Raw genomic sequence first — 12,161 nt, 5'->3', positions numbered from 1 at the left:
ATAAATCCCCAAAACTGCACTTACTAGCTTCCACAATAAATTAAACCACTGAGAAAATGTTTTACTGAAGGAGACTTATACTATTTTTCATTCCACCTGCCTTATTATAAACTAATTTATTTATCACAGAAAAAGGAATATGAAAGAATGTCTATATGGTTTCTGCCTTTGTCATCCACTGTTTTCTCCTTGATAGTAAAATAAAGGACTAAGAGGAATCAATGGCCAGTTCAAAATAAAGTTTTTCAAAAATAAGTTTCAAGTTTCTCCACTTCATCCTGTATATTCAGACAGGTCTGAATACATTTTTCATGTGGCTTTTTAAAGTTTGAGTCACAAACTAAAATGAATTACTGTTTTGAGAGGTGCTATAGCTAAATTTATACTTTTACAGTGCATTAGTCAGGATACATATATTGGAAAAAAAACATCAAGGCAACAAAAGACACTCAACTATTAAGCAAACAAATCCTATTACCTCCAATGCCCTCCCCTCTGGCCTTCCTCTACCAGAGTAACCAAGAAAATACTACCCAGGCAAGAATTTTTTTTTCCTGCTGCTATTTGTGATTATATTAAGGCCAGAAAGCAAAGATTATGGAAAAGGCTTCTACCTATTCAGAATTCCAAAACTAAGAAATGTAGCCTGGCTACAACTTGGATATAGCTATAATCCTTATATAACAAAAACTAAGAAATTTGTATTTTCTCCTTTTCAAACAAATTTCTATTTTTTTAGTTCCAAAGCCATTATTTCTTATAATTTGGTAAACTTTTAAAGCTTACCAAAAAAATCCTTGAAATCTTTCCTTTATTTTTATCTACATATTTAAAATGATTTTTCACTTCATCATTAACACATCCTAAATTATATTCAAATAAATTTCAACCATACAACAAAGTTTAAAGTTAGTTGCCCCCTTTATGAAACAAAAAAAACCACACACACACACACACACACACACACACACACACAAAACCAAAACTGAAGAATTTTTTCTCAAAGACTGTCATACAAAAATAAGAGAATCTGCACTTACTCTTCACCCCTTTCTTCCCCTTTCGTTCCTTCTTGTACTGTTCCTTCAGTTTACTTATTAGCCCCTGGTCTACATCCCAAACCTCAGTAGTTGGGGAGAGGTCATCTTTATCTACATTCAGCATATTATTAAAAGAAAAAAAAATCAGCAGTTGGTAATACAAGCTGTTGGTATTAAACTGTTATAGCTTTACAAAACTGTAATAAAATTGTACTAAAAGCATATACTCAAAATACTTTAAAGGTGCAGTCTCAGTTTTTGTAATCACAACTCAAACTCTAAATGCTCATCTCATAAATTTCTAAACATTGATACTCATAACAGTTGAATGGTGCTTCATTTCTATCGATCAAAAATTTGAAGGTTATTCTTTCAATAACTGATATTCTTTCAAAGGACTGACATTAGAAATCTAATGTTATAAAAAATAGATCACTGCATCTTTATAAAAACATTAATAAAAATTATTCAGCCAGCATCATAAAAGCAAATGAATGAATTACATGCGAACTACTCAAAAGTGCAAGCTGGAAAGGTCAGTGTCATTTTATTGATGAAAATGTTCATGCATCTTCTGTCACACTGATTCTGCATGCACGGTATAACTGTACTAACGGAAAGGCATTCTACGCCAATCAGTACATACATAAAGTTCCAAAATACAGTGTTTCAAATAATCTCTACAAGGCATTCAGAGAATCACCACCTCTGCTCCTCTCGAGCCACATGGTTCAACATCTCATTACCTTTTTTCATTGGTCTACAACTAAGATAAGCAAATAAAACTCTCAAATTCCATCGAAGAATTTTATTTTAGAGGTGATTTTTTTACAGGATAAAAACAGTGACAAGCATGGAGAAGTAAAAATATACATTGCTGTGCATTTGCTAAAGATGACATATCAGCTATTTTAGCAGAACGTAACAAACTCATATTTGTTTCAAGTAAATACTTCTGCCTGGAAAAAAAAATTATAGCAAACTAGAAGAAAATAGCATAAAAAAGCAGCAGAAAAATAGGTCAATTAGCATTATTTTGATTTTAAGAACTGTCCTCCCCCTACTAACTTCTGAAACAGTCATGTTACTTAGGGAGTTTAACATCCTGTTATAAAATAACAACTAAGAGTTTATATAACCCTGTTATTAAATAAAAATTACACTGAAATACATAGGCTAAGCCAATCAATAACACTGACAGAATAATAGGATCTTAGGGAAAACATACTTACAAACAGTATGTTAACATCCAAGTATGTTAAACTTTTAACAAATAATATTCTGGTTCACAAACCTTGTAAACTCCCTAGGCCTCACTAACTTACTCTATATAGCGAACATATAAAAAAGCCTTTTTTCCTTATTGACTGCTATACATAGTAAACTTAAAAAATTCTTATATTTGAATGGCACATAGAAATCAAATTATTTACTGTACCTTGACTCTTTCCAACCACCATCGTTATCACTTTTCCCCTTATGGATGGATATACCTATGTTCTTAGGTAGTGTGAATGTAAAAAGCTAAATCTAAAGCTTTAAGTGAATCTCCCAACTTGAATTACTTGAAACTATCAATATGTTGTTCAAAACTGAAATTTATATGTAATTTTGTCAAATCTGCAAACTGTAATACTACCTGTAATACAGCTGTAATACTGATTTAAAAAGAAAATTCACTTTTCACATACTCTAATAACTATGCTACATCAGCAATCCATACCAACTTATTAAATACATAAGAAAAAATACAATCTAAGAACTTTGCCCTTATATTAATAAAGCTAACAATCCTTTTTGTAGAAATGTTTAATTTTATTTTTCCAGTAGTTGACATTTAGTATCATTGTGTTTTAGTTGTAGATGTACAGCATAGTTTAGACAACCACATACTGTACAAAGTGTTCCCCCAGGGAACTGCCAGTGTTCATAGTTATTACAATATTACTGACTACATTCCCTGTGCTGTATTTTACATCCCTCACCATGGCTATTTTATAACTACCAATTTGTACTTCTAAGACCCTTTACCTCTTTCACCCAATCCTCCAAACCCCACTCCCCTCTGGCAACCACCATATAGGGTATATTTTAATGGTAAAATTATATCTGATAGGACAAAAAAATTTAACAACATAGCCAAAGCATTTTTTAAAAGACTTTTGTAGAAAAAAAATAAAGCCGTGAATTGTTCTAACTAGAGTAGCAAAGGGTAGCACAGTGAAAAAGCAAAGAAATAAAAAAGAATAAGCTTAAAGACAAAAAATTATTACTTGCAATACAACTGATGTCCAGAAAACAAAGGTAAATGTAAGCAGTGCAAAGAACAGATTAGTGAATGCACATGTGCACAAACAACATCCTGAAACTTGCCTGGTTAAGTAATAGCTGATTTCATATTGCTTATAAAAAATAGTTAAGAGCAAAAGGGAAGAGCCACCATAATCTTCTACATATTAATCCTGTTTTTAAAAAATCTACAGGAAAAAAAAAATACCAAGAAATGAGGTTGAAGCAGTTAGGGCAACTTTCTGTTCAAAAGAAAACACAAATATGCACAAAAAATTGATTCTTGACAACTCAAAACCACAAAAACATAAAATTCTATTATAGTAATTCTAATACCAGAGGAATTATATAAATCTACTTAATATAGCATAAATTTGTAACTGTTATTTTATGCAAATATTCAGTACTTTATCCATTGTATTTAAATAAAACATTAGCAAGATGGTCAATCCAAGACAGCAGATTAGGTGGAAACTACACTCACCTCCACCCAAGACCTAACGGGAATTACAACTAAAATATACAGCAATCTACCTAAATAACCAACTGAAGACTAGCTGAAGAGAAGTCTCATAACCAAGGACTTACAGATGAAGCCACATAAAGACTAGTAGGAGGAATGGAGACACGAAAAGAGCTGAATGACAGGCAGCAGCTAAGATTCTGGAAAAATATCTCATATGCAAAGGTTCCCCAAGAAGCACGGTGTCTCAACCTCAAGCTGGGCTCCCCAGCCCAGAGCAGCAGCACTGGGAAGAGGTGCCCACATAACACCTTGATGTGAAAATCAGCAGAGATTCTGTCCACCAGGGAGACATGGGAGTCCACTAGAGACACAGGGACCCTCTTAAAGTGCCAATGAACAAAATCTGGTTTGCAGACACTGACCCTGGTCGCTGATGAAGAGAGGGCGAAGATTACTAGAGTCACGTGAAGAAAGACTGAGGCTATGGCTCAGGGAGAGCTGAAGAAATGCCACCAGGATATCTGTGCTGTATCACTCTCCCACACACAGTGAAGACACCATCGTGCTTGGATGGAGTACACCCCTCCACTGGCATCAGCCTGGGAGAATTCAATAGTCCCACCCTCTGGGCTCCCTGTTGCCCCACCCTGTGAAGAAGCCTGCACCACACTGAGGAATCAGCTGTCTGGTTGGGGGTGCAGAGGACTGGACAGACTCTAAGGGTGTCAATGACTGAGTTGTATGGCTTTGTGGTGGGGACCACTGCTCCCCCTTTCCCACAAACCTGACTGGCACCGCACTCTCATCAGGGATCTGCTAGCCCCACTTTCTATGTTCCCAGTGGCCCAACCTTCCTGATTCCTGGTGGTTCTACTCTGCCAAGTCTGGGCAGAATATGGGACAGACTGAGAAGTATGACTCAGGTCACTAGCTTCATCCTCCCAACTCCTGGTGGCCCTGGCATGATGAGATTGGGCTTCTGGCAAAATCTGAGACAGGCTGAATGGTGTGGCTCTAGGGACAGGGCTATTTTTCCCTCGTACAACTGCCCACTACGGAGCCCTCCTTCCCAATGGCAAAATATTGGTCTGTCTGGGCCTGATAAATGCTGCTGACCTCATCCTAATGATGCTTGAGACCCCGCCCCACCACAAAGGTGTGAAAGCACCCAGAAGAACACAGCTAGATTTCATATCCCCTGGGATATTTAGTGAGTGGCCTCAAACCCAGCACTGGCATCAAGTTTGAACCTGAATCAATTTGGTGATCACCATTCACCCCCCACCCTCCCACCTCCCTAGTGACTCACTAAGAACCTACCTCATGTAACTCAAGTACCAACAGAAGTTCTTTCAGTGGTGAACCTAATAGGCCAACTGCAGGTAGAGGCGGGTCTTAGGGTGCCTTGGGTTTTTAGCTGAACTGACCCTGGGCCCAGTGCTAGTAAAAATCAGACTAGGTACACAGCTTGGTCATTCCCCTGAATATACAGGCCCAGCAAGGCAGCCAAAAACTTTAGCTCACTTTGTAGCTCCAAACAGATTGCTAAGGACCAGTCACAAGCAGCATCTGACATTGGCCTGCAGTAGAATCCCTTCCAAGAGGCCACAGAACCACCACACTCAGTGGCCAGCTTCAGACAACATCAGAGAAGGATACAATTAGTGTCACAAGAGGCAAATCCAAAGGGAGACTTGGCAGACAGCAGATCATTATGAGGCAAATTCTGCTTCATGTGGTTAGCACCTGCACAGCAGCTCCTACAGTGTGGTCAGGGTTGACTCGCACCATAAACAAGCCTGAGGGACAACCCCACACATTAAAGGGCCAACAGCAACCAAGACTCAATTACAATGAGAGGGCCCACAAAACCTATACAAGGGACATCCCTGAACAGACAGGTTACAACTAATGAAACTGAGGCAACAGACAAAATATTCCCAAATAAATAAAAGTCCTGAACCAGCGACTTCACAAGTGAATTTTACCAAACATTCAGAAAAAATAACACATATCCTTCTCATTTAAAAAGGTCAGGAGGAGGGAAGAATCCCAAGCTCATTTTATGAGGCCAGCATTATCCTAATTCCAAAACCGGATAAAGACACCAAGAAAGAAAATAATAGGCTAACAGCCCTGATGAACATAGATGCTAAAAACATCACTAAAATATTAGCAAACTGAATACAGCAATATATCAAAAAGATCACACATCATCATCAAGTGGGATTTATTCTGGGATGCAAGGTTGGTGCAAATCAATAAATGTGATACACCACATAAACCAAATGAAGGATAAAAACCACAAGATTATATTAATAAATGCAAAAAAAGCATTTGATAAAATCCAGCACCCATTTATGATAAAAAAACTCTAAGTGGGAGTAGAAGAAACATACCTAAATGTTAAAAGGCAATTATTTGACAAATCCAACACATCATACTCAATGGGCAAAAACTAAATGCATTTCCCTTAAGATTGGGAACAAGACAAGGATGTCCAAGCTCTGGCTGATGCGGCTCAGTAGACTGAGCACTGGCCTGTGAATCAAAGGATGTCCACTTTCAACACTCTTATTCCACATGGTACTAGAAGTCCTAGCCACAGCAACCAGACAAGAAGAAATAAAAGGCACCCAAATTAAAAACAAAAAAGTAAAACTGTTATTTGCAGATGACATGATACTGTATATACAGAACCCTAAAGATTCCACCAAAAAACTACTAGAACTGATAAATGAATTCAGGAAAGTAGCAGAATACAAAATTAATATCCAGAAATCAGTTGCAGTTTTATACACCAATAATGAACCATCAGAAAGAGAAGCTAAGAAAACAACCTCATTTAAAACTACATAAAAATAAAACACCTAGAAATAAATTTAACCAAGGATTTAAAAGACCTGCACTCAGAAAATTATAAGACACTGAAAAAAAAATTGAAAAAGATAAAAATAAGTGGAAGCATACACCATGTTCAAGCACAGGAAAAACTAACATCATTAAAATGTCCATACTACCCAAAGCAATCTATAGATTCAAAGTAATTCCTATCAAAATACCAATGATGTATTTCACAGAACTAGAAAAAAATATTCTAGAAGTTTAGATGGAACCACAAAAGAAAAGCCCAAATAGCCACAGCAATCTTGAGTAAGAAGAACAAAGTTGGAGGAATCATGCTACCTGTTATCATACTATACTACAAGGCCACAGTAAACAAAACCGCATGATACTGGCATAAAAACAGACATATATAGACCAATGGAACAGAATAGAGAGCCCAGAAATAATTCCATGACTTTATGGACAAGTAATAATTGTCATAGGAGGCAAGAACATACAATGAGGCAAAGATAATTTATTTATTAATGATGTTAGGAAACTGGACATAGACTTCCAAAAACAGTAAAACTAGACACCTGCTTACACCATATACAAGATTAAATTCAAATGAATTAAAGGCTTAAATGCTGGACTTAAACCACAAAAATCCTGGAAGAAAACAAAGACAGTAAAATCTTGGACATTTCTTATAGCAATATTTTTTCTGATATATTGTCTCGGGCAAGGGGAAAAACCATAAATAAATAAATTAGTTAATTAATAAGAAAGATGACATCAAACTAACAAGTTTTTGCACAGCAAAGGAAACCATCAACAAAATTAAAAAAAAAAAAAAAAAAGCCTACTGAATGGGAAAACATGTTCACCAGTAATACATCAGATAAGGGGTTACTATCCAAAATTTATAAAGAACTTATACAACCCAACACCAAAAATAAACGAACAAACAATCCAATTTAAAAAATGGGCAGAGGATTTGAATAACACTTACCCAAAGAGGAGACAGAGATGGTAAATAGACATATGAAAAGATGCTCAATATCACTAATCATCAGAGAGAAGCAAACTAAAACCACAATGAAATATTGCCCCACACCTGTCAGAATGGCTATCGATAAATCAACAAGTGTGGGTGAAGATGTGGGGGAAAAAAAGAACCCTTTTGCACTGTTGGTGGGAATGCAGATTCATGCAGCCATTGAGAAAAGCAGTAGGGAGCTACCTCAAAAAATTAAAAATGGAACTGCCTTACGATCCACCACCATTCCACTTCTAGGAGTATATCTTAAGAAACTGAAACACCTATTCAATAGAACTGCCCTTGACCAGCGTGGCTCAGTTGGTTGGGCATCATCCTGAAAGAGAAAGGTCACTGGTTCGATTTCCAATCAGGACACATGCCTAGGTTGTGTGACTGGTCCCAGTCGGGCTGTGTAGGAGAAGCAACCAATCGATGTTTCTCTGTCACATCAATGGTTGTGTCTTTCTCTCTTCCTCCTTCCCTTGCTCTCTAAAAACAAAACAAAACAAAACAAAAACCAAAAAAACCCACCCCTATGTTTTATGTTCTATGCTTAGTGCAGCATTATTTATAATAGCCAAGACTTAGAAAAAGCCCAAGTGCCCATCAGTGGGTAAATGGATAAAATAGCTGTACACAATGGAATACTACTAGGCCATAAAAAGTAGGAATTCTTACCTTTTGCAACAGTATAGATGGACCTGGAGAGTATTATGCTAAGTGAAATAAGTCAGAAAAAGACAAGTACCATATGATTTCTCCTGTATGTGGAATCTAATGAACAAAAAAACTAAAAAATAAAATAGAAACAGACTCATAGATACAGAGAACAGACTGACAAATGTCAGAGGGGAAGGGGTTTGGGGGACTGGGTGAAAAGGATAAAGGGATTAAAAAAAGTCTCATAGACACAAACAACAGTATGGTGATTACCAACGGGAAAGTGGAGGAAGGTAGAAGATGGTAAAAGAAGAATATATGGTGATGGAAGGAGACTTGACTTGGGGTGGCGAACACATAATACAATATACAGATGATGTATTATAAAATTGTACATCTGAAACTTATATAATTTTATTAACCAGTGTCATCCCAGTAAATTCAAATAAATAAATAAGCAAATACATGCAAACATTAGGTACTAACTGCATTTTATGGTCCTGTAACTTTCCATAGATCATAGTTTAAAAGTGTACAAGAAATTAACTAAATATCAGTAAAATGTCTAGTCTTCGTGAGAGAAATAGCAAAATTAAAAAATGTACACTAATATTTTTTATTGTTTGAAGAACTAAAAAAACTACTAAAATTGAACTCAGACTACCTAATATACACGACAGAAGAAAAGCAGGATTTAAAAGCTTTCTAAAAAGCAATGGTTCATAGGATGAAAGGGTTCAAAACTAGAGCTATCTGAGTAGACTGACAGTATACAAAAACATAGATATTGAGACTATTTTTTTTTAAAAATAATCTGTATCCTTTACCCAATAACTTACACCTGAAAACTAGAATCTTCCCACTTATAAGTAAATTCAAATTTTAAGTAAATGAATATAAAGGAGTGTTTGTATATTTATCCTTCTTGTTTTTAAAAAACTGAGTATGACAGTTGAGTAGAAATGATAAATTCAGAAACACTGCAGAGATCCAATGACAGTTTTCAGTTCTGAAGGAAAGAAACTTCTTGAACCATTTTGTTACTAAAAGAGGCTTTTTCCTTATCAAGACCTTAAATTGCTTTAAAGATGTTTCAATCTCTTCTGGATGGAAGAGACTGTCACAGTTACTTCCATTTACACAAAGAGATTCCAGTCACTTTCAAATATTATTAGTAAAAGTAAATGATGTATTGACAGTTATCATTCACTAATTAGGTTTTCTCTTGATTCTTTGCTCTACAGTGAAAAGTCTTTAGACATAAGGACCAGTCAACTGTACATGATATGGTACTTTTATTCAAGAAACAATGCCATTTTATACCAATTAAATTCCTGAAATTTTTGTATCTTCTTTTGACTGGCAGTTAAACTTCCAAAATATCTATCTATCCACCCACCTATCCATCCTTACCCAAGGATATGTTTATTGATTTTTAGAGAGAGGACTGTCTCCTATACGTGCCAGGATGGGGAATCAAACCCACAACCTTTTTGGTATACAGGACAATGCTCCAACCAACTGAGCCACTTGGCCAGGGGTGATCATTTTTTTAAATGAAGATAATCTAAATGTACATCAGCAGAGGCCTGATTAAGTAATAAAGTAATGTATTGACAGAATATTATGCTATTAAAAATGAAGCTGCAGAAAAACAATACATTAAGTGAAAAGTATAGGCTATAAGTCAGCACATGGCAAAATTCTTTGTTAAATAAATATAAATATATGTACATATAAATATTAATCATGGTTCTCTCTACATAGCAGCATTATAGGTGACTTATAATTCTTCATATAAAATTGTGAGTTCTAAACCCCCATAAATTAAAAAATAGCTATATACATTTATATAATTATAAAATATACCAGAAAATATAAACAATTGTTTAGGAATTATTGGAAAAAACTTAAAATTTCTACAATATTGAATGGGTTGCACAGAAAAGCTAAAAGAAAGATACTGTTACTGTTTCTCCTAACCTAAGCTATTTCTTAAGAGTAAACTTCTAGAATGTAGCCATTTTCAAATAAATAAAAAATGTATATTCAAATCTAGAAGGTAATTGTGGAGTTTCTTCATATTTTTAATGTATCTCTTCTCTTTCCACTTAGGAGAGAAGTGAAGGTCTGAAAACAATATTTGAAGATTGTAAATAATGAGAAAGCTGGTAACAAAATTTGTATCTTTTACATACTTGATTTGTATCAGGATAATCAATAAACCTATTACTTAGGCTTTGTCTCCCCTGCTATTATCAATATTTTTCAGTTTCAATAAATAAATGAGGCATTTTAAAAATCAAAGTGTGTTTCCTGCCACCAAACTAGTGTTTAAAAATCCAGTGATAATCCAATTACTTTCTAGTAAGCAAGTTTCCTTTGAATGTGAAATATGTTAAGGTACTTAGTGGTAACCTTTTCTAATAAAGCTCTATAGACACAACTGAGTTCTACCTCTCAGGTAACATGCTAATATTAAAAGATGATTGAATGAACACATTTAACAAGAACAACATACTGGACCTATTACCTTAAAACAGCTATTATCTTAAAATATTTTTTGCACTTTTATTTTACTTTCTAATGGGGTTTTTAACCCTATTAGAACTGGGGTTTTTGCCTTTTAGTTATAGCTGGATTATTATTAGTATACTTACATAATAAAGTAATACCTTCACTAAATCATATTCAATACAGAGCTATAATTCAAGGTTAATAGCTTTATACTTGCTACCAGTTAAGTCTGATAACAATGTATGGGCCAACTGAAAAATTTACATCTTCTTGAAAACTAGATTCATTACCAAATTAAATAATGGGGATTTAAAAAACTGCATACACATGCTTTTTTTTAATATTCTAAGAGAAAAGGAACTGAATTTCTAAATTGACTAATTTAATTAAATGTTTCAACCTTAAATCAAGACAAATTTAAAAAATAAAAATCCACCAAAAGCCATATATGGAATAGTTTAGTCAATCAATCTAAATAAATTGGTGAAAATTATTCAGTACCACTTCCTCTAAGTTAAACTGCCAACTTACATTCAAATACACACATTACACATAGAATATTTAATAATATATCTTGAAGGGCTAGAATTTCTCCTATCCCCATAATTCTTTATCATCTTACCCCATTCTGTGCCATCCCCTGAACTCCTTGCTTCTCCAGCTCCTTCACCATCTTCAGCAGTCACTAAAAAATCAAATTCTTTCAGCGCTTCCTCTGTGTCAGGATCATCAGTCAGGTCAGCAGCTAAACCTTCATTACCTATCTGTAAACAAAACATAAGCCAAGAATTATTTTTACCCTAAGTTTTAAAGGAGTTCTCTATGTTTTCACACAATTATCTTACACATTTGCACTCCTGTTTTTAAATCAACTTAGGTAGAGAAGTTTAGATTTTCTACATAGTTCACCAATCCCAAATTATACCTTACACAAGTGGTTTTCAATAGTGCCATGTGAAGACCATTGTAAGATGTGATGCAAACAATGTAGTAGTGAAAATGATTAAAATGCAATGACCAAGAACAGCTAAACTCATTACTTATAATATATTCAGTTACTCTTTTAAAGACTCATTCACTCAAAGAATGATGTTATGCTGAATTGACCTCACTCACTCAGAACTGCTGTGTAGTCCATTAACTTACAGATATGACACAGCTAATAAAGATATTATTAACTAATGTAAGTCAATAGCTGTGGTAATTATAATAGGGCTTTACCTCCCAGAACAAAAAAAAGGACAGAAACAAAATATCTATTCAATATGTCTATACATTTTGAATGTTACAAACATGAAATACAGAATGGCTGGTCAAAATG

The 12,161-nt window shown here is 34.8% G+C and overlaps 1 protein-coding gene across 2 annotated transcripts in view; it reads right to left on the bottom strand.

Moving 5' to 3' along the window:
• Positions 1-12,161, bottom strand: part of STRN3 (striatin 3) — a 114,147-nt gene that overhangs the window by 32,408 nt on the left and 69,578 nt on the right. Inside the window, exons 7-8 of one of the 2 annotated variants that reach the window (XM_028507967.2) lie at positions 11,463-11,604; positions 1,041-1,151 (exon numbers count right to left, since the gene is read on the bottom strand). In XM_028507967.2, coding sequence (XP_028363768.1) covers positions 1,041-1,151; positions 11,463-11,604 — 253 coding nt within the window. The remainder of the gene's footprint in view (positions 1-1,040; positions 1,152-11,462; positions 11,605-12,161) is intronic. The other variant, XM_028507968.2, reaches the window with a different exon arrangement.

This window comes from Phyllostomus discolor, chromosome 1 (genome assembly GCF_004126475.2).
Source record: "Phyllostomus discolor isolate MPI-MPIP mPhyDis1 chromosome 1, mPhyDis1.pri.v3, whole genome shotgun sequence".
Lineage (NCBI taxonomy): Eukaryota > Metazoa > Chordata > Mammalia > Chiroptera > Phyllostomidae > Phyllostomus > Phyllostomus discolor.
Note: the sequence above shows the minus strand (reverse complement) of the source record. Positions and strands in the feature narration are given on the sequence as shown.